Source organism: Neovison vison, chromosome 4 (assembly GCF_020171115.1).
Source record: "Neovison vison isolate M4711 chromosome 4, ASM_NN_V1, whole genome shotgun sequence".
Taxonomy (NCBI): Eukaryota; Metazoa; Chordata; class Mammalia; order Carnivora; family Mustelidae; genus Neogale; species Neogale vison.
Window position 1 is genome coordinate 42,337,859 of NC_058094.1, and position 23,996 is coordinate 42,361,854.

Sequence of the window (23,996 nt, forward strand, 5' to 3'; positions counted from 1 at the left end):
TGAAAACCTCCCAAATTTCTGGTCTGTGATGCTGAATGAGGGCAGAATTGAAGAACTTTCCAGATGATCCCTCAACCCTCTGTGTACAGGGCCTAACATTTGGTATATTTTTTATCTATTGTTGCATAGCAAACCAAATGTTGTAGCTTCAAACAAACATTTATTATATGACAGCATCTGGGAGTCAGGAATCAGAGGGCAGCTCAGTTGCATACCTTTGATTCAGAGGGAGAGCTTGGTGGGAGTAGGGGGCTGGCTGAGAGATCTTGAAAAATGGTGAGCAAGGTAAAAGGCAGTATTTTTATAACCTAATCTCTGAAGAGGCATCCATCACTTTCACCATATTCCATTGATTAGAAGTGAGTCACTAAGCCCAGCCCACACTCAGACAGAGAGGGTTACACCAAGGAATCAATTTGTGGTGGGTCACTGGGAACCATTTTAGAAGCTGTCTACCTTTGGAAAGAGGATAGTACTAGTTTTCTGAGAGTGGTGAGGAAGTCATTGCGGTAGAATAAATTGTTTAGGGTCCCAGAGAGCTATTTGCCTCTCTAAAGGTGAGAATTTATTTTGTGACATTATCTCACCAAGTGTCAAATTGTAGGCTTAATGGACCAGGAATTCTCATAAATCAACAGACATTGAATTTATTCTTTATATTTAGCCTAAAAGAAGTACAAAACCATGTCCCTGTCCTTTGGGGGCTCAATAAAATATCTAAGTGTAGCTCAATAAAATATCTAAGTTATTCCCTATTGTGTTGATATTCTCCTCTTTGGTGTCTTTTATTAGCCAGAACCTGTGGGACTCGTGTTCCCAAGTTTTAGCAGTGCCAATATTAATTCTGAAATTCCACTTGTTACCAAATCCTATGTGTTCATACAGAAAATTTAGCTTCTCATAAAAACCCCACCTCCTGAAAGTATTTCTGAGTGCCCCAAGGGATGCTGTAAATACCTCTGAGTCAGTTTGGGTTGCCATTCATTCCCGGCCTTTGTCCCTCAGAGACCTGGCCCTCCTTTTACTTCTGGCCCATCCAAAAAAGTTCTCTGCTCCCATGGGAGGCAGCCTCCCCTGGATTTTCCCTGGTCACTGATGTCAACAGTCTTCATGGTGCCTCTGACAACGGAAATTTTCCTGCGGGGTGGGAGAAGAACGGTTTCCTCTGTGTCACACTCACTTGCTGAGAGGAAAGGTCCATAGCAGGGCTGCTCCGACTCCAAAGGATCACAGAATTTAGTAAGATACTCTTTGATCCCAACACAGACACTTAAGGGCAGGTGCATGCCACAAAAGTGACGTGGTTGTAGTGGATTCAGCAAGAGCAGCTGCTACTCCGTTAGATAAATATTCACCTGTGCCCTATTGACTATTATGCTCCCTCCCCAGCCCACAGGACACATCTATATGGATCCAGCTCCATTACAGACATAACACAGGCACTTTCTTACCTCCATCCTCAAAAAACAAACAAACAAACAAACAAACATAAAAAACAACAAAAACCAAAAGACAATGCCTCCAAATTTCCATGTAAGGTAGTGAATGCAAATTGACTGGGGAAGAGATGAAACCTAAATCCACAACTGGGATATATTCACGTTTTAGCCCCATGATGGGATTCTTGCTGCCTGTTGGAAAACCACAATTGTCATTTCACAGAGCAAGATGATCCAGAACCTATTACAACTCACCCAGAACTGGAAGGAGCTGTGAGTCATAGCCTCTGCCTTCTGGAACTCCCTAGACCGAAACACTCACAGGGATAAAACACATAGGGCCATAGACCACAGCAGGCGGGGGATGTATGCTTGTTCTTTGCCCTATGTCATCTTCCGGGTAGGGTCAGTCCCTGCAGTTGTTGCATACAGCTGCTTAGAAGCAAGCCACAGTTGGCTTTTCCTCATCTAACACCAATTGTCTTGTCTGTCAGTGTCCAAGAATGGTTGTAACAAATCACCACAAACTTGGCTTCAAACAACAGAAATGTATTCTCTCACAGTTCTGGAGGCTGGAAGTCTAAAATCAAGATGCCAGCTAGTAGAGAATTCTTCCCAGCCTCTTCCAGATCCTGGTGGCTCCTGGCATTTCTCGGCTGCTTATGGCATAACTCTGGTTTCTGCCTCCTCCTTCATGTGGCCACTTCCTCTATGTATGTCTTGTGTCATCTCTTCTTCTAATAAGAACTTCAGTCTCTAGATTTAGGCCTACCCTAAATCCGGGATGCTTTCATCTCAAGATCCTTAATGAATTACATCTGTAGAGACTTTATTTCCAAATAAGGTCACATTTGAGGTTCCAGGTGGACATGAATTTTTGTAAGATTCTATTTGTTATGGGCTGAATTATGTCCCCCCCTAAAATGCATATGGTGAAATCCTCACCCTCAGTACCTCAAAGGGGGACTATTATTGAGAGTTAGGGTCTTTAAAGAGGTGGTAATTTAAAATACTGTCACTAGTAAAGGCTTTAATCCAATATGACTAGTGTCCTTCTAAGAAGAGAAAATCTGGACTGGACACATAGAGGAATGATCATGTGAAGACAGGAAGACAGCCATCTACAAGCCGACCTCTTGATCTTAGACCTTTAGTCTTCAAAAACTGTGAGAAAATTTATTTATGTTGTGAAATCTACCCAATCTATAGTACTTTGTTATGCTGGTCCCATCAGACTAATAATATACTGCTCAACACACTACATTATGGAAAGAGAAGAACCAAATAAATGTAAGAACTTGAGTGATTCACAGCACTTTCTAGGGACATGCTTATCCAGTGAAACCCTTTTGAATACAGTGGATTACATAGAATCTATAATGGATGGATTCCTTCTATTCTTTCTCCACAGGGAGCAATATTGGGACTTTTATTGCCCACGACGAGGATGAAGAAAACACTGTCAATAGTGTTTTAGAATATAGAATTGTGGATCAAATCCCCAAATTTCCCAAGGAAGGACTCTTCCTGGTCCAAACATACTCAGGAGTGTTCCAGTTAGCTGCACAGTCCTTGAAGAAGCAAGACACTCCACAGTACAATCTGACGGTAGAAGTGGCTGACAAAGGTTAGTGTCACATTTGCTGTCAAAGTGGAGATCCTTGTTGTCCTTCTAGTTGTGCTTTGTTAGGCTGCCCTGGTGCTGGGCCGTATTACAGGATGCCATCTGAGAGCTCTTGCTTCCTTTGTAAGACACACATGGAGCGCAGAGGCTCTTGGTCCAACATGGTAGAGGCCAGACTTACAGCTCAGGCAACATTATTGTGTTGGTTCCAGTCCTCGGAGAAGCAGATGCCAAGAGGGGATTAAATATATAAGGATTTTATTAGGGGAAAGACCCATGAGAAAAAAATGGGGGGTGGTGTCTGGAGAGGGCTGGGGGAACCATCAGACCATGGTATAAGCCTAACCCTCCGTGAAGGAAGCTGGTGGGAGAACAACAGACCACTAAGAGTTAAAAAAAAAATTGGCCAAGGTCACTGGGAAGTCCAAAGTTGTCCATCGAAGGAATCTCTGATCTCTTAGAACATACCTGTCTTGGCCTGCCTGCCTTGCTCAGACACTGGCTGGGGGCAAGCCATGGGAAGAAGGCCTCCTTGCAAATATGCTGCTGGATTTTAGAGAACAGTACGGGGCGGGATGGGGGGGCATTGTCAATTAAGTTCCCTGTTGTTGGAGGTTGGCAAAGCCCATTCTCATGGCTGCTGTGATCACGAAACAGAATATTAATTGTGTTTTCCAATTCTCTCTTTTGGACTCTAAGGACCCTATTATTTGAGAGTGGAGGAGAAATGCATCTTTGGGGGAAGTTCTGTCTTCTATCAGCTCTCAGCTGGCCATGACTTCTATACAATTTCAAAACAAGTGTTTCTTAATCTTTGTTGGGTCACAAGACCCTTTGAAGATCTAATGAACACATTTTAGGACAGTTGTGCACAGACATGCAAAAACACATGTATTTAGAGCCAGATTGATTTTAGGGATGCACACACTCCTAGGTTAAGAATCTTTCTTTGAGTTAACAAGCACCCAATCTTAGATGACCAAATAGTTCAGTAACCGTTGTGCTAGGAGTCACAGATTATACAGGTATGAAGAAGAAAAGAGCATCATTTCACACCACTCCTCCCATTTCCCCCTTCGCATAGATGTTGACATACTGAAGAGAAATGGGTTTTAACAGGCTCCCAGTACAGACTTGGGAAGTTAGTAATTTGGCAAATAGTGAGAACCCAATATATCTAGAATTTTGTTAAGAGGTACAACAGAAGTGAGTATAAGTCATCCCCTCTTATGATGAATGAAAATTTCACACCATAGCCAACCATTCTTTTTTTTTTTTTTAAGATTTTATTTATTTATTTGACAGAGATCACAGTAGGCAGAGAGAGAAGGAAGCAGGCTCCGCACGGAGCAGAGAGCCCAATGTGGGGCTCGATCCCAGGACCCCGGGATCATGACCTGAGCCAAAAGCAGAGGCTTTAACCCACTGAGCCATCCAGGCACCCCATTAGCCAACCATTCTTTCAGCAAACAGTTACTGAGCACTTACCTTACATGAGACACCATTCAAGCTATTGAAGATACACAGGTGAATAAGACCCAGGGGTTTTCCTCAAGGAGCATTCATTGTAAAAAGGAGATGGGCGTGTGAGTAAATAAATTACAAGAAACATGTAGAAGGAAATGAGGGACTCAGTGGAGGGAGAGAGAAGGTCAGGCTTTCTGGAAGAGGTGTCATTGAGCTGAATTTTGGGGGATGAATATGATGTGTTACAAAATAGTGCAGGGCTTATGGAGGAGAAGAAATTCTGTCTGCAAATGCATGGAGACATGAAGTAAGGTGAGGCTCTAAGAGCATAAGGTGGAAATCAGATTACAAATTGTCTATGTTTGTGAGTATATCTGTAGAAAATAGGGAGCAAATAGATTTACACATAAATATGTAAGTGTGCAGAAAGAATTCAACATTCAGTTGTTGAATGTTATAGCCTAGAGACTGGGCTTAATTAATACAGTTTTACATAAAATCAGGGAGGGCTTGCTACCCAGGAGACCACACAACTTACCCAAGTGAGTCTTTGTTTTGTTTTGTTTTTCCCCAAGTGAGGTTTTTTTTTAAAGATTTTATTTATTGGTCAGAGAGACAGAGAGCACAGGTAGGCAGAGTGGCAGGCAGATGGAGAAGGAGAAGCAGGCTCCCTGCAGAGCAAGGAGCCCAATGTAGGACTCAATCCCAAGACTGTGGGATTATGAGCCAAGCTGAAGGCAGCTAGCCGCTCAGCCGACTGAGCCACCCAGGCATCCCTCCCCAAGTGAGTTTTGTGCAGAGCAAGGAGCCAATGAGTTCAGGTCCTGGAAACCTCCCCCAACTCCCAACCCCACCCTGACCCTCGTTAGTCATTCTTGTTCTGAGTACTGATCTTTGCTTTAATCAGCATCCACTATTATAATTCAACTAGATCATAAGCCTGGCCGCCTGTCTGGTGGATTGGACACCATCTCTGGAGTTAGACTGCCTGAGTGCATCTGTTAAGATCCCAACAGGAAGCAGTTCCTCGAAAGGAATAACCAAGAAGAGTTTAAAGAAGGGATTTGTAAAGGTTGTGGGCAGGGTTAAGGGAAACCAAATGGAGGTGTGAAGTGCAAAGGACAGCCTCCCTTCACTGAGGTGTGAAGGGGCAATCAAAGGAGCATTCCCCAAAGTAACATGCCCTCTACTTTTGCCTGCAGAAGAGGCTGCTGGGGGAAACTACCCCCGACCTCTCTCTTCCTGCCCCTCCTCCCATTTCCTGGTCAGGGCTGCCATTGGCAGCAGCCAGGATGTCCAGATGCAGTTACTTGGGTCAGCCTCCAGGGACACGGAGTGGGGTGGAAGGGTGAAGAGTGGACAGAGAGAGCAAAGGGAGCAGGTAGATTTGAATTCTGGCTTGACCACTAGTTAGTTGTGTGACCTCGGTCAGGTTACCTAACTTCTCTATGCTGTGTGTCCTCATTCATGAGTGAAATGAAGATGATCATAGTGCCTAAGTCATGGAACTCGTATGACAATGCAATGAGTAATGCTAGTAAAGCACTTAATACAGTGCCTGGTACACAGAGAGTGCTGACAATTTGTATTATAACAAGAACCCCAGTTCTGTTGTTATCTACATTTTATAGAAAGACTAACTAAGGCACAGAGAACTCAAATGACACACAATCTGATAAGTTCTCAGATATCTGGTAAGTGGTAGAGTCAGAATTCAACAGTGGGACTCCTGAACCCGGAGTCTTAGCTATTATACAACACAGTATATCATGACTTAGAGCCACGGTGACCCCAACAAAGAACCTGTCATGTTGTTTCTCATTCTGGATATTTCCCTGGACACCCCATCCCCACCTGTATTCTATGCTCATCTTGGACCTAGCTTGAACCTGCTGTCTCGGACTAGATCTTTGAATTGGCAAACTCACCCCTCAAAGCCTGTGTCATTTTCTATGAGCTCCTTCTGACATTCTCTTGCTTCCCACTGTATGAGTAGCCAGGCCTCTTGAAGGGGGCTAACTGTATTTGGAAGAATTTGGAGGAATGGGCACCCGACTTTCCCAGTGTAGAGGACAGAGGAGATGCAGCATGGTAAGGGCTGTAAGTGTTCAGAGAAGGAAAGACAGCTGGCTGGGAGACTCAGGGAAGGCTTTCTGGAAAGGCAGTTTTGCATTAGGTTTTGAAGGCTACATAAGTTTCACTAGTTAGAAAAAAGAGGTTGCTTCATGGGAAAAACAAAAACAAAAAACAAGAAACAAACAAAAAAACCTAACCAGTCTTGATGAGGAACAAGCCTTACCTGGGAAGGGGCGGATGCCCAGGGAAGCTTCTGTTAGAGCTTTTCTGGCCTCCTCTTGCTGACCTGCTTGTGGGGAGCAGGTGGGGAGCAGAGAATCCTGTCCCCCACAAACACTGCATGTCCATGGCAGAATTGTGGCTGTGACTGTCACTCCCCTTGCCAATGTATTTCTTACAGATTTATTGTTTTAACACATGATATTTGATGAATGTTTTTGTGCTATGACTTTGATTTTCAGATTTCAAAACCCTCTGTGATGTGCAGATCCATGTTATTGATATCAATGACCAGATCCCCATCTTTGAAAAATCAGATGTAAGTATTTTCATCTGTTGTCTTTTCTTTGTTCATATTACTTGACCCTGACTTCTGGGATAAAGTCACAGTGAGTAGTTAGGAAAAATTCCAGACTTTAAAGGTAGCTTTAGTCAGTACACTGGTGACAAACCCAGACACCATCTTCAGTGGAAATCTTCAGGGAACAACAGAATTCACTGTTAGAGTATCTGGGAACATCTGCTTATAAACTTCTACCAATGGCTCATTTCTTCCATGGGCTTGCTTAAAAGCTGCAATGACCATCTTTGTCAGATTTAAAGGAATTGAATGGCTACTTGCATTTTGTCCTTATATAATATGTGACAGTGAATGGATTACCACTACGTCTCAAATAAGCATTTTCAGTCAAAAACTTAATATTTGGAATACTGGTGATTTAAACTCTTTTTGTAATAACTGGGTAAGAGAAAGAGAGGAAAAACTGACCTCTCAGTTAAGCCAAAGAAGAATGTGCTTAAGACATTTGCAAGAATTAGGAAAATTGGGCAGAAAGAGCAGGAGAAAAAAGATCAGTTGAGAGAACATCAAGAAAAACATTCACTTATTTTGATGTGGGCTTAAAACTTGGGGTGGTTTTACCATAGCTTCCCTTAAAAGGGAGGTCTCTATTTCTTCTGGAGCAGAGAGAAACCCATTTGACTAGATTGTTATGTCATGTTTGAAGTCATTTAAGGGACAGCCCAGAGCCTTGTGATGATGATTATAAATCAAAATAGGGACAAAGCTGTGACAAAGAAAAGGAATTGATTTATGATAGGGTTTGGGCAGCAAGAGGTGTGACTGAAAGTAAGGGGTTACAGGCTCTGGGGCCCCTCAGGCATGAGATAAAGAGCCCATTGCTTCTCAGTCTCCATGAGCCCTTTCTTGGCTTGTGGTTTTCTCGAGTTCCATCAAGATGGTGGTTTTACACTGAGGATAAGAATATCTTGCTTTGGGAGCTGGAAAGCAAATTGGGCCTTAGAGAGAGCAGGTAGGCATCTGTCATTGCTCCAGGCCTCCCTCCCGGCTCTGCCTGGTAGCATCTTTAAGATCATGATGCCAACAGAGATAATCTGGGGGATTTTCAGTGCAGTGGTGGGGGTTGGTGTGGGCCAATGAGCAAGAACACAGGCTTTGGAGTTGTACAAGCATGGACCTGAGTTCCAGTTCTCAGACTCACTAGTTGCAAACTCCTGGCTGGGGTTTACTTCTCTAATCCTTTGCTTTCCTGCCAAATGGAGATGACTTGATAGGGTGCTTTGTTGCTTATCTTTCCTGAGTCCTTATGATGTGCCAGGCATTCAGGGGGGTAACATGCTTTATCTCTCTCAATCACCACAGCGAACAGGATGTTGGTTGTATTGCTATTATTTCCATTGACAGATGATGAAACTGAGACTTGAGGAAACGAGGTGACTTATTTCAGGTCACCCGGCTACTAAGTGGCAAGCTGAGAGTTCATCGCCAGGCTGTTTGATTCCAAAGTTCAGGCTCTTAACCTCTTTTCCTTGGTGGGTTACCGATTAACTAAAAGAATATATATGCGAAGTGTCTGCTGCAATTTAGGTACTCAGTACATAGTAGCTATTGATTTATATCATCACCAGTATAATAATTGTAGTTAATAAGCATATTGGATATGAGAAGGGGAATCTGTATTAAAATTCTACCAATAACTCCCTGAGACGTGTTTCTTGGTGCAATGGATATCAGTCTATGAGGATGACTGATGTCAAAAATCAATGGCCACATATTTATCGGTAAGAAAACATGCTTGGTAAGTATTAATGCAAACTATGATTTGTGTTCATTGTGAATCCAAAGAGACAGATTTGCCCCTTGGCAATTATGTTTGATGAGAATGGACATTCTCATTTCCTTCCCCTATTTTTTGCCCCTTGGCAATTATGTTTGATGAGACTGGTCATTCTCATTTCCTTCCCCTATTTTTTTCTTAGTATGGAATCTTAACCCTTGCTGAAGACACAGCTGTTGGGTCCACCATCTTGACCATCCAGGCCACAGATGCTGATGAGCCATTCACTGGGAGTTCTAAAATCCTATACCGTATTACACAGGGAGACAGTGATGGACGACTGGGGGTTGACACAGATCCCCAAACCAATGCTGGATATGTCATAATTAAAAAGGTAAAGAGCCCCTTTAATGGATTTTCTTCTTTTTTATAAATCAAGTTTCTTATGACGGTACAAGGATCAATAAGCAGGGGTAGTGGATTAGCCTTAACCTCTCAGGTGTGGTGAGGGACTCCTAGCAAATGCATTCATTCTTGTACTCCTGAAAGACAGAAGGCCAAAATTCTAGTTCTGGGTCTGTTGCTAACTGAGTAAGTAACCTTTGTGGAGAGAGGTGTTGCCATATAAAATAGATAAAATATAGGACAGACAATTAAAAAAAAACCTGTTTGTTGTTTACCTAAAGCTCAAATTTAACTAGGTGTTCTATACTTTTATTTGTTAAATTCTGGGAGTGGGTAGGTTTTGTTGAGGGTTTAAACTCTCCTTTTACAAATGTGGGTGTACTAAACTGGATGAGCCTTATGAGCCCTTAAGGCTGTAGACCCTCTGTTCTAATGTGCCTTTAATAATGACTGGAAGTCAGTAGATCTCCTTTCAAGGTTTAATAGACCTGTCCTTTCATCCTGTCCTTCCTGCCAACCTTGTACTTTCATCTTTTAGGATATTGCTAAGCTCACTGGCTCTCACATTATCTTACCTTCTGTAAGGACTAGGAAGTCTAGAGTCAAAGTCTTGATTACTATAGTACCTGCTTCTTTGTTCAGGATCTTTCTAGCCCTCCCTCAATCTACTCCCACTCCCCACCATATCCCTCTAAATATTGACCTTTTTCCCCAAGGCTGCCTCATCTATGCTTTAGAACATGTAAATGGTTTACCAGATGACTCAACAGGAAGCATTACTCAATGTCATCTGATATATTCAGAACTATAAGGGGTCAGAGTTATAGCAATAGTGGATGTGTAGGCATGGTTGGGTGTAGAAGGTTTATAGGGCAGTGTGCTAGAGGCTGCAAAAAAGGCTCAGGAGGAAAGTTTTGGTTCAGAATCAAGGAAAGCTAATAAAAAATTTAATAAAAAAAAAAGGAAAGCTGAAGAGGAAGACAAAGTAGAATAATTTCATAGAAGATGGATAGAAACACGAGGAGAAAAGTTAGTGCCAAAGCAACCTCAGGGTCAGAATGTTGGGTTCTGATCCTATTATTACCATAGACTTCACTTCCAACAAAGGGCTCCAGTGGTGAGGTCTGTGTGGGGACCGACTGAAACTATTAGCATCCTGTATCAGTCTGACATTTGTAAAAGGACCGGGGATGACTCCCCCTACCCTGTTCACGGCTGTCTACGTGGAGAAGAATTGCAGAAGGATCAGATAAAGGAAAGGGAAGTTTTCAGAGTTGGCAGTGGGTGGTCCAGGCATCATGCTGGATCCTTTCCCAGAAGGAGGGGCAGACAGCTCCCAGTTTCTCCCTGGACCAGAGCTTTCTAGTCAGCTATCTCAGTATGAAAGATTCCTGTATGTCCACATTTTCTTGTGGTGCCTTGTTGTGAGCCATCTTAAGTTACTTTGACCACTTGTGGCTAATGGGCACCTTTAGAGGGATGTTGGTGACCCTGAATGATTAGTGGTGGGTGCGAATTGTGAGTTGCCTTCCACAAAACCTTGACATGAGGAGGTATGCTACAACTGAGCAAGCCTCTGACCAAAATCCTTGTCACATCCTTATTGTTTTGTGGTTGTATTCCTAGTATCTGGAATGCTGCTGGGCATATAGTAGTTTGATAAATATTTGTTGGCTGAATAAATAATTGAATTCTATCCTATACACAGTTATTAACAGGCACAGAAACAGTTACCTAACTTGTGCTTTAGACCTGTCAAGTCCTAGCTCTCTGTCCTTCGGGCACTGTGATAACAGTATTCTAGTGAGAGGATTTGTCTGATTGTCCAAAGAAAAGAATCCCAGACAGAGACAGAACAGAACTGAAATTCTAGAACTCTGAAGGGTACAGACGGCTGGACTAGCCAGATGCTCACTCTCTCGTTCAGGTGATGACTGAGAGATAATAGTATATTTTAAACCAAACCTGCGTCTTGGATAGCACCAATATCACCACGTCCTCTCTTTGTAAGATCACTCTGCCCATGAACAAACCTTACAGTGCTGCTTGAGCCCGTTGTAGCTCAAGGCCTGCAGTGGCTGCCTCTGGAGTGTGCATCACTGCTTCTTCAACACGAAGCAGCAACTGGACCTAAGGTGTGGATTCTTGATTAGGATACCCTCCGTGTTAACTACCTACCCTTAGGATGTCTGTGTTCACTATGACAGATGCATGTGTTTATACTCTTTGTAGTGTTTTTCAATAAGTTAGACTAACATGGTTACTGTGTATGACTTAGCTTCGAATTCCTTATCCATTTGGCTGCTAGGGGACCACCATTGCTTTGAACCATTGTGTTAATGATTTTTTAATGTTTCAAACTAGTTTTAAAACACCACATAACACAAAATCTATCCTTTTACCTTTTATTGCATACCTTCCCTTTAAGCACACTGTTGTAGAACATCTCTGGAGCTCTTTCTACTTGCATGAATGAAACTCCACTTTCCTTGAATGGCAGCTCCCCCTGTCCTACCCTCCAGCTCCTGGTGATCGATCACCTTTCTACTTTTTATTCCTTGTAAGCTGGACTCTTCCAGGTAGCTCAAAGAAGTGAAATTAAACCTCATTTGCCCTTCTGTGACTGGCTTATTTCACTTAGCTTGATGTCTTCAAGTTTCTTCTGTGCTATAGCATATGGCAGGATTTTCTTCTCTTTTAAAAAGGCTGTAAAATTTTCTACTGTGTGTATATACCACATCTCTTTACCCATTCATTTGTCAGTTGACCTTTGGGTTGTGTCCACCTCTTGGCTATTGGGAATAATGCTGTATGATCATGGGAGTGCAAATATTCTGTTTTCAGTTCTTTGGGGTAGATATCCAGGAGTGGATTATGGGACGATATAGTTGTTCTAGTTTTCAGTTTTTGAGGAACTCCCAGGCTGTTTTCCACAGCAACTGTACCACTTTACATTCCTGCCAATGGTGCAGGAGGGTTCCAATTTCTCCACATCTTCGCCAGCACTTGTTTCTTTTCTTAAATTTGATAATAGTCCTCCTAGTAGGTATGGTTTTGATTTGCATTTCCTTGATGAGTCATGATGTTGAGCATCTTTTAATAAGCCTGTTGGCTAATTGTATGTCTTCTTTGGAGAAATGTCTGTTTAAGTCCTTTGCCTAGTTATTTCTAGGCAAAAATCAGTTTTTTTTTAATGCCAGTGAATTTCAGGAATTTCTTCTTATATGATGCATATCACCTCTCATCAGATATATGGTCTGTAAAATAATTCCTCCCATTTTGCAGGTTGCCTTTTCATGCCGCTGCTGATTTCCCTTGCTCTGCAGAAACTTTTCAGTTTGACGTAGTACCACTGGTGTCCTTTTCCTTTTACAGCCTGTGCCTTTGGTGTCATATCCAGAAACCAAGTTTCTTAGTCACCTTTCTATCAGCAACTGTTCCCCTGAATTACAAATGTGCTAATTGCAGGTAAAATTTGCCAAGGAAGCCATATTGCCGAACTATAGTCAGTTCCACTTTATGGAGCATGTCTGCAGACCTTCTCCTTAGTGTCCCAGCTTGACTCCAGCCAAGGCAGAATTAGGCTCCACTGTATGGATGAGGTTCAGGTCCCCCAGCCATGGCAGAGCTGGGTACTTGACCCCAGGCCCCCTAACTCCTCTAGGAAAATGATTTCTGTTAAGGCCTGTTGTTGCCATCTACTAGCCCTGTGACCTTGATCATATGCAGTCTGCTCTCAAAACTTCAGTTCTCCCATCTGTAAAAATAGGTAAAATGGTAGCACCATCTTTTTTCCTTTTTTTTTTTAAATTTTAAAGATTTTATTTATTTATTTGACAGAGAGAGAGGGGGAAGCAGACTCCCTGCTGAGCAGAGAGCCCAAAGCAGGGCTCCATTCCAGGACCCCGGGATCATGACCCAAGCCAAAGGCAGAGGCTTTAACCCACTGAGCCACCCAGGCGCCCCAATGATAGCACCTTTATAAGGATGTTGGTGGATTAAGTGTGAAAACACATATACAGCTCTTAGCTCAACACCCAGAAAACAGTAAACTCAATAAATGTCCAGCACTATTTCAATTCTGATTAATTCAAGCTAGGGTGGAAGCCAGGTTTCTGCCTGTGGGCAGATGTGCTCTCCCCTCTTGCTGAGGGGGCCAAACCTGCCCAACCCAAGGGTCCAAGGGTGTGGACCAGGGACTGCTGACTCTGTCTCTTTAGGGGAGGGCCTGCGAATCAGTCATTTTAATATGTGCTCAGCAAAGAGGAGAAGCCCTTCTGTTTTTCTCCTTTACTCTCCTACAGCCACCACACCTCACTTCTGACACTACATGTGTGTGCTTTCCACACCAAGCAGTTCTTTGACACCAGCCCGGAGTCCTGTGATTTAACTCTATTCTTGCATTACCCACCTGGAGACAAGGTAGACTCCTCAGGTTGAAGGCTCAGTCCCATGAGACTGCCTTTTCTTTAGAAGGCAATTGCAAATCGCAGGTTGTCCCCTGTACTTTGGAGCCACTGGCTATAAGTCGGCTCTATGACTCCCTCCTTGGGCCCCACCACTTGCTGAAGCAGCTCACAGAACTCAGAGAAACATGGACATTGATCAGTTTATTGTATTGTGGAAATGATAAAGGACATAGGGGGACCGCTAGTTTAAAAGATCTGTAGGGCGTGGGGTGGGAGGTTGGGGGAACCAGGTGGTGGGTATTGGAGAGGGCACGGATTGCATGGAGCACTGGGTGTGGTGCAAAAACAAGGAATACTGTTACGCTGAAAAGAAATTTAAAAAAAAAAAAAAAAAAAAAAAAAAAAGATCTGTAGGGCAAGGTCTGGAAGTGTCCTCCGGGCAGGAGCTTCTGCCTACTCTTGAGTTTTGGTGCCCTATTCTCACACAACATGGGCTATGTTCACCAACTTGGAAGTTCTCTGAACTTGTGGGATTTTTATGGAGGCTTCATCATATTGACTGGGTTGATCATCAATCTCTAGCTTTCTCTCCCCTTCCTGGGAGGTGAGGGTGGGGGCCGGAAGTGCTTACCTTTCTGGGGAGTAGCCTCCAGCCTGAAGTAACCCAGGAGTCCATCAAGAATGGTTTCATTAGAACAAAAGTTTCTCCTCCCACCCTGGAAATTCTAAGGGATTTAGGAGCTCAGTGTCAGGAACCACGGACAGAGAACAATATATGTATTTTCTATTATTTCACTCTAAATCACTGAGTCTGACCCTTACATGGCTGCTCCCATGCTAACTTCAATCCTTGAGGAGCAGAGAAAGGCATGGGGCATAAGACTGACAAGGTCAGATTTGCATTTTAGGAAAGTAAGTCTGGGAGCAGCCATGTAAGGGTCCCTACCACCGACAGGGAGACCAGTTAGGAGGGGGTGTCAGTGTTCTTCCATGTACTGAATGGAAGAACAAATGAGAAAGGAGCAGACTGCCATTGATCACAGTGCCTAACTTTCACACCAGGAAAAACACTGAGCCAGATCTCCTAAGGAAAAAAAATCAGAAATGAAAGATGCTGAATTAGCAAATGATCATCAGCAGAACTTAATCAAGGAAAAACCTTGTCAAACCCTGTGTATTGTTCATAACACAGGGATTTGCCTGCAAAACCAAGTCAAGAGACTTATCATGGCCTCCTGGGATGGTTGTGGGTCCCATCTGATGAGACATATTCATCAAAAACATGCTGAAAAACATGCACGGGCAATAAATCTTCACACAACTGATTGAAAGGTCAGGCTCAGTGATTTAGAGTCAACCTGGAGGCAGAGATAGAAGTGCAGAGGGAGAGGAGTAGGGACCGGGGATATGTAACATTGTCACCAATGATCAGTGATGAGAAAAAAGGGTGTGCATTACTTTTCCAAATGACTCTTAAGCTAGTTAAAAATAGGTCAGGGTCTGAGAATTCAAAAAGACCAGCCATGAAGGGGAGGGGAATTTTCCTTTAAAGAAATTAAAGCTAAATTTCAAGAAGGGGGCCCCAAGGGAATTCTTGATAAGCCAAGCAGGACTCAAAGGCATAGACTTCCTGCTCCTGATACCCGTTTGGCCCCAAGACCAACATGTTCTAGCGGCCAGAGCACTGGGTGGCAGTAATACTGAGGAGGACAGCATTTCCAAAACTTGTTTCATCCTCAGCAACATGTTGGCATGTGAAATAATAGAAAATACATATATTGTTCTCTGTCCCTGATGACACAGGTTGCTTCCTCTTTGCAGACATAGTGTCTTGTTTCTTTACCCCCCACCTCTGGCAGCCGCAGTGATGGGATGGGAAAGCCGGGGATGCTACTGAGGATCTGTTTGGTGTGAGGATGGGATGCATATCCTCTGCCTGAGCACACAGAGAGTGGAGCTGTCTGCCTGAGCCTGGACTTGGCTGGACCAGCAAGGAGCAGAGAGGGCATCCTTTGTCCACAACACAGGCTTCCTCCAGGGGCTGCTGCCTTTCTGTTCCAAATACCAGGCTTTCTTGGTTTGGTACCCCTGCCTTCATCCCCTGAGAGAAGAGTAGGGAGACCTATCAGACCAGTTGGTGGTGTTCCTAAGAGCCTCATGGAACCATGGCCTGCAGACAGTGGGTGCTTATTTCTGGGAGCAACCTCTTTTTTACATCTCATCTGGTTTAGGAAATTTTATATCCTTAATATTTTATCCTGTCAGTTGCTTCTTATTTTCTATCTTAAATGGCCTTGCGTCTTCATACATAATTCTTTCTCTTCCATATGATTGACCTTTCTATCGTACTTTCTATTGAACTAGATATTGGGTTATGATGTTGTGTGTGTTTGTGTGTGCATGGAGGAGAGGGGTTTTTGGAGAATAGGAATTTTCTCCAGAATGTCTTTTCCACTGGAGCCCTTAAGGGCCCAAGAAGGCTGAGTTCTTCTGATCTTTCTATCTCTTGACTAATACACAATGTTTACTGTGTGCCAAGAAAGAGGAGAAGCAAAGATGAGTGTAACATAATTCCTCGTCTCAGAGAACTTGTGCTCAGTAAGGATCTAAAATAGAAAACCATGCAATTAAAGATTACAGAGGATGTAGAGCTTGTCCATTTGGGTAGGAGGTGGGGATCAGATGTAGAAAGGACTGCATTGAGCCAACTCCTGCCTGAGGGGGAGAACTTCAGATGTTAGGGAAGGGCAGGCCAAGCTAATGCAATCAGGTGTCAAACTCTCTGTGAATTTTTCTCTTTCTGAGTGGATATTACCATTTCCAATCAATGAATGAGAAACTGATATAAACTAAAGTTAAAAGACTGACAGCTCACCAAGAGGTCCTGGGTCTTACGGGCCTGGGAGAGTGAATCAAATAGTGTAGTTTCCATAACCCATAATGTACTTTGGGTTTCACTTTTGTTTCTTTGTTTTTGAGGTCCTGGGTGCCATTGACACAGTGACTATATCCTCTCCCTAGGAAAAAACTCACATGTGCACCTAATATAAATATTTAGATTTTGGTTTCTAGGGCTTCGAAGATTCTCAGCAGACTTTTAATCCCAGATGAGAGACCCAAATTTAGGGGCTATTCTTCTTCAGCAGGCCTTTGGACTAGGATTTTTTCTCCCTCATAGTCATGGACACAATGCCTTGAGAGAGAACTTAAAAGTCACATAAAACCAGTTGCTGAAATGCTACAGAAGTTCTTTCTATGCTAGCCTGTCACATGTTGTTTAAGCCTGTTCTTGGAAGCTACCAGAGTTGAGAATTTACTGTTTTGTTTGTTTGTTTGTTTGTTTTTATTTTTATTTTTTTTCAATTTATTTATTTTCAGAAAAACATTATTCATTATTTTTTCACCACACCCAGTGCTCCATGCAAGCCATGCCCTCTATAATACCCACCACCTGGTACCCCAACCTCCCACCCCCCCAACTTCAAACCCCTCAGATTGTTTTTCAGAGTCCATAGTCTCTCATGGTTCACCTCCCCTTCCAATTTACCCAAATTCCCTACTCCTCTCTAATGCCCCTTGTCCTCCATGCTATTTGTTATGCTCCACAAATAAGTGAAACCATATGATAATTGACTCTCTCTGCTTGACTTATTTCACTCAGCATAATCTCTTCCAGTCCCGTCCATGTTGCTACAAAAGTTGGGTATTCATCCTTTCTGATGGAGGCATAATACTCCATAGTGTATATGGACCACATCTTCCTTATCCATTCATCCGTTGAAGGGCATCTTGGTTCTTTCCATAGTTTGGCGACTGTGTCCATTGCTGCTATAAACATTGGGGTACAGATGGCCCTTCTTTTCACAACATCTTTGGGGTAAATACCCAGGAGTGCAATTGCAGGGTCATAGGGAAGCTCTATTTTTAATTTCTTGAGGAATCTCCACACTGTTCTCCAAAGAGGCTGCACCAACTTGCATTCCCACCAACAGTGTAAGAGGGTTCCCCTTTCTCCACATCCTCTCCAACACATGACACTTCTCCAATCAAGACATACAAATGGCTATCAGACACATGAAAAAATGTTCATCATCATTAGCCCTCAGGGAGATTCAAATTAAAACCACATTGAGATATCACCTTACACCAGTTAGAATGGCCAAAATTAACAAAACAGGAAACAGCATGTGTTGGAGAATTTACTGTTTTTTGAAGCCACTCCTTCTGTCTTGGGTAGCCCTGTTAAATTCTTCTTCAGAGTACACTCACTCGGTTTCTTGATTCTTGACTCCTGGCTCTGTCCAGCATGGTCTGTCACAGAGCAGATCCTCTATCTTTCAAATTTCTCTGCTAACCTCTTCTGCCCTTTAGGCAGATAAGTTCTTTATTTTGGGGTTTGGATCCTGAGGTCCCTTGGAAATCATTCTCTATACATTGTGGATGTCTCTGTATAAGCCTTTCCCCAGTTGTCTTCTGAGAATTTTCTTGAGAGAATTAGTAAGTTTCTGCTGAATAAATGAAGTATCCTAGGGTTACGTAAATTTAAGGGATGCCACATTGATTTCCTCTCCTAGGAGAGTCGTAATGCATAAAACATTTTAAAGTCTCTGGTAAGTCCTGCAGTTCCAATACTATGGCTCTGTTATCATTTTGAGAAGTAGGTTTTTGCTGACACCAAACTGAGAACTGTTGTGCTATTTTAAAAAAAAAGTATTTATTTATTTATAGAGAGGGAGTAGAAGGGCAGAGGGAGAGGGAGAGAGAGAATCTTAAGCAGGCTCAACATGGGACTCAATCTCGCAGCCCTGGGATCATGACCTGAGCTGAAATCAATAGTTGGATGCTTAACTGGCTCAGGTGCCCCATTAGGAAGCTTTTAAAGGACTGTTGGGAATGAATCTTTTAAGGGTGCTAATCATCCCCCAAATTAATTTTTCCTTTTTTTTTCTCCTCCCTATACAGCCTCTTGATTTTGAAGCTACAGCCATTCATGATATTGTGTTTCAAGCAGAAAATCCTGAGCCTCTGGTGTATGGTGTAAATTACAATACCAGCTCCTCTGCCACGTTCAAGCTTATTGTGACAGATGTGAATGAAGCACCCGTATTTTCCCAGCGCATATACCAAGCAAAAGTCAGTGAAGGTGTGGCTGTAGGCACTAAAGTGGGCAATGTGACTGCCAGGGATCCGGAAAATCTGGATATAAGGTAAAGGAGAGCAATGCTGAACAGGGCTAGCTGTGCTGGGACTATGGCCAGTGGGGAGGAGCAGGGCTGGGAGGGATAGAGAAAGCTGGTCTGACCCCAGGGCTCTCCCCTGAGAAAGCAGTGATCAGAAGCTGTATCCCAGGGCATGTGGGACTCTGTAAGGATACGTTTATCCTCCTTTTGAAGAGGGACCGTATGCCAGGAAAGCATTAATCATATAAAGTAACCCTTAAATATGCTCTAAGTGATACGCAAGGGATAAGGCTGATAGAACAGCATAATGATCTTAAACTAGCTTCATATCTTCACACAGAGTAATGTGGGTTTTCTTTCACTCTTTTCACCTTATGAAGTTATTCCCTGAGAGACGACAGGAGAGGCTGGCTTAAAATTGACCCCGTCACTGGCCAGATCTCCACTAGGGCTCCGGTGGACCGGGAAGCTGAGAGTATGTATGTCGTGCACGTGGTGGCTACCGAAATAGGTGAGGAAAAAAAGTAACAAATGATGAGGAACGACATCGACAGACATGGGAGGGAAGGTGAGGTGGGTGGGAAACTCTACTGGGTCCAATTGTCAGAATATCTTCCAATGGAAGGATGATAAAAGTACCAAAGTGGAGGGAAGTGCTCAGACCTTCCTGGTTTGGTGCAAGGTGGGATCCATTGGCACCTCTCTGGCAGAGGCGCACCTGCAGGCTGGCTAGGCGGCAGGGGTGTTGCTGCTCACTGTTGTTTCCTGTGGTGGCTACAGCTTCAGAGAAGGTTCCTGCACCCCTACTGAACTATCTCCCCTTCCTCCAAAGTGGTTGTGGCTTTTCCCTGAGAGCAGGGCACTGCCCTGCTGACCTAGACCGTGACTTGCTCCTTCATTGCTCCTGACCTGTTCTGAAACAGAAATGTTTTATGCCATGTTCTCAACTTCCATATGTGCCGGAATCACTTGGGAGCTTGTTCAATCAGACATGAGGAGATCATCTCTGGAGAGTCTGATTCACTAGGCTTGGGTAGCCCTGGGTATCTCTGTTTTGCTGAAATTGGGTGAGCTTTTGAAAGGAAAGATTATTCCATAGACAAGCCAAAGATGTTTGAATCATCCTGTATAATCTTTGCATCCCATTTAATCCAGTTGTGGTGATATATATTCCCCTTTGACTTTGAATGTGACATTTCAGGGAACTTGAAAAATTAAAATAAACATACACCCATAGAATAATATGCCTCCCAGTGATAAGGCTGGTGATTAAAACACAAGGGTTCTTTGCACTTAAATGGCATTTTCCAACTTAGTGTAGAAATTCTGTTGACTTTATTCTGGTTGAAGCCTCTAATTAAATAGCAAATATATTTGCCTGGTTTACCAAAAAATGAGAATGGAACAAATTAGGACTAAATAAATACAGTTTTAGACCAAAAAAATAAACTTCCAAATGTGAGGCCCAGGATTGGGGGGTGAAATGGGGAACATTCCAGTGGATGGGAATCATAAAAATGGTCCTGCCTGTGAAAGGATTAAGAAAAATAAAAGTGCTACAGTCAAGTTAAGCCAATGAGGGTAGAAATGTTGAAGTCTGTGCCAAATTTGGAACAGTTGTGTGCAAGTAGACACGCCTTGGTGAGGCGGGTGGGGGACTTGCTCTCTCCCTTGCTTGTTTCCAGAAAAGCACATTCCACTATCACATTGTATACATTGAACTCGTGATTTAAAAGCTCCCGATTAATCAGTAGGAAGTTTCTGGCTGAGCCTTTATGCCACGCATTCCACTACAACATACTGGGGATCAACACTTCACTTTGGATGTGTCCTAGAGACCGCTCACGTTTTAGAAGTTCCATGAATCAAAACCAGGATCCAAAGCCCTGTTTCCCTTTGTTGGCTCTAAAATGGTGCTGATAGACGAAATGACTTCAAGAGCACAGTGGCTTTTCCTCCTTTGGTTAAGTGTGGTCAGGGCTAGGGAAGACAGTTGAAAAGCAAAGCAAGAGGATGAGGTTCATTGGAATTAAAGCAAGATGGGGTCATCAACTGTGGAACTGGTCTCTGTGACTGATGTCAGGGAGTGTGAGAAGAGTCTGTGTTTACACTGCACTGGCAGCCCTGGTTTTAAGCACTTAGTGTAATAGCTTAATCCTCATACAATGGAATATCACGCAGCCATCAAAAAGAATGAAATCTTGCCATTTGTAACAACATGGTTGGAACTAGAGGGTATCATGCTAAGCAAAATAAGTCAAAGACATATGTCATGATTTTCCTCATATGTAGAATTTAAGAAACAAAACAGATGAACATAGGGGAAGGGAAAGAAAAACAAAGTAAGTTTAAAACAGAGAGGGAGGCAAACTATAAGACACTCTTAACTGTAGGAAACAAACTGAGGGTTGTTGGAGGGAAGGTGGGGGTCGGATGGGCTAAATGGGTGCTGGGTATTAAAGAGGGCACTCACTGGGATGAGCACTGGTGTTATATGTAACTGATATATCACTAAATTCTATTCCTGAAACCAGTACTACACTATCTGTTAACTAACTTGAATTTAAATAAAACAGGGAGCCTGCTTCCCTCTCTCTCTCTGCCTGCCTCTCCATCTACTTGTGATTTCTCTCTGTCCAATAAAAAAAAAATATTAGCATATAAGTCTTAGTTATTATTATTATCATTGAGACTTTTTAAGCAGGAAATGAAACCAGGTCTGATTCTGAAAGCTTGTTATCTTTCTACTACCTCAGTAAACCCAACTGTTTAAACTGTGTGTGTATGTTTTTAAGAAAAGGAAGTATTTTTTTCCCCTTAAGAGGAAAATGAGAGACCTGATACCATGTTTCAATCTCTCACTTCCTTAGGTGGCTCCTACCTGAGCTCCATAGCCAGTTTCCACCTGACCCTCTCCGATGTGAATGACAACCCCCCTCGGCTAGCCAAGGACGATGCAGGCTTGTTTCTGTGCCATCCCCTCCAAACAACTGGAAGTGTCATTTTCGAGGCCACTGATGATGACCAGCAGTCATTTCTGGGTCCACAGTTTACATTTTCCCTCGACAGTGAATTTTTACAAAATAACTGGGAAGTTTCCAAAATCAATGGTGAGTTGTCAAAAGTACATCGAACAAAACACTGATCTATGATTAAAATTAGTTTTTCTTTGCCTTGGTGTGCTTGCAGCCACTCAACACAGAGCTTTCTCCAAGGCTACAGGAAGGAAGTTCATGCTCTGAAAACTTGTAGAGAAGAGCTCATCAGAGGGAAAAAAACCCTGGGCTTTGGAGGGAGAAAGATTAGCACACCCCATCCCCCATAGTGTACGTTGGACAATTGGATAATTGGGTAATTTGAAAAGAATTTGCAAAATTTCCAATGGCAGCTGGGAAAACAGCTTCACTGAAATACAATTGTCATCAATAAACAGCCCATATTGACAGCATACAATTTCATAAAAATTGATAAATGTTGCTATCATTGAAACCATCAGCACAATAAGGATAAGAACACTTTCACCGCCCTCCAAGACTTTTCATGCTCCAGTTGTAAATCCCATTTTCTACCCCACCCTGCCCATCCTCCATCCTCCATCCCCCATCCCCAGGTAACTACTAATCTACTATCTGTCACTATTAGATTAGTTTGCATTTTCAAGAATTTTATTTAAATACTGCAACACAGTATGTACTCTTTTTTTGTCTAGCTATTTTCAGCCAGCATCAAGTAAAGCTGCTATAAGCATTTGTGAACAAGAATATTGTAAGAGCATACCCTTTCATTTTTCTTGGTTGAATCCCTAGCAGTGGAATGGTTGGGCCATATGGTAGCTGCTTGGTTAAATTTTTAAGAAAATGGCAAATTGTTTTCTAGTTGTAACATTCTCCATTCCCATGGGTGCATGAGAAGTCTACCTGCTCAACGTTCTCCCCAACACTTGAGATGTGTAGTCTTTTTTATTTTAGGCATTCTAGTGGGAGTGCAGTAGCATTTCTTATGGTTTTAATTTATGTTTCCCTAAAGACTAACAGTGTGGAGCATCCTTCCATGGGCTTATTTGCCATCCATGTATTTTCCCTAGTGAAGTGTCTGTTCAAATTTTGTTCCCATTTGAAAAATTTGGCTGCTCAGTTTCCACTGTTGACTCCAAGCATTCTTTCTATAGTCGAGGTACAAATTCTTTGTCCAGTAATATGTTAACAGATACTTCCTTATAGGACATGGCTTGTGTTTTCATTTTGTAAGAATGTCTTTTGAAGAACAAATTTAAACATTTTTATGGTGTCTGAGTTTTTTATTTTTTAATTTTATGTAATTTGTGACTTTTTTGGTGTAATATTTAAGAAATTTTTGCCTAACCCAAGGTTACTAAAATTTTCTAATTTTTTCCTCTAAAGGTTTTGCAATGTCAGCTTTTACATTTAGGTCCATGGTTCATTTCAAGTTAATTTTTAAAAAATAGATTTATTTATTATTTTTAGAGAGAGAGAGAGAGAGAAAAAAACTGTGGGGTGAGGGGACGCAGAGGGAGAGAGAAAGAGAGAATCTCAAGCAGACTCCCCACAGAGCTTAGAGCCCACCATGGGGCTGGATCTAATTTCTGCTAAGCATCTCATATTTTTGATGCTAACCTAAATGGTATCTAAGGTTTTAATTTTTAAGCAATTCCAAGATATAGGAATATAATTGATTTTTGTGTATCGATCTTATATCCTATGACACTGATGACCTCACTTTGCAGTGCTCTCTCTCCCTTTTTTTAGGACTCCATAGATTTTCTAGGTGGGCAAACCTGTAGTCTGTGAATAGTAACATTTTAATTTCCTTTCCAAACTGGATGCATTTTATTTCTTTACCTTGTTTTATTACTGGATAAAACTATCAGCAGATTGTTGAATGAAAGTAGTGAAAGTAGAAATAACCTGGCTTGTACCTGATATGGGAAGAAAGCATTCAGTCTTTGACCATTTAGAATGACGTTTACTGTAGCTTTTTTGTTCAAGCCCTTTATTAGATTGAAGAATTTATCTTCTATTACTAACTTGCAGAGAGGGTTTTCTTTTTCTTTTTTAAACTGGGAATGGATGCTAAAATTT

At 42.5% G+C, this 23,996-nt stretch overlaps 1 protein-coding gene across 1 annotated transcript in view; it reads left to right on the forward strand.

The window, feature by feature from the left end:
• Positions 1-23,996, forward strand: part of CDH17 (cadherin 17) — a 105,688-nt gene that overhangs the window by 75,912 nt on the left and 5,780 nt on the right. Inside the window, exons 10-15 of the mRNA XM_044245296.1 lie at positions 2,851-3,066; positions 7,068-7,144; positions 9,106-9,297; positions 18,680-18,924; positions 19,278-19,408; positions 21,768-22,007. Of these exons, the coding sequence (XP_044101231.1) occupies positions 2,851-3,066; positions 7,068-7,144; positions 9,106-9,297; positions 18,680-18,924; positions 19,278-19,408; positions 21,768-22,007 (1,101 nt within the window). The remainder of the gene's footprint in view (positions 1-2,850; positions 3,067-7,067; positions 7,145-9,105; positions 9,298-18,679; positions 18,925-19,277; positions 19,409-21,767; positions 22,008-23,996) is intronic.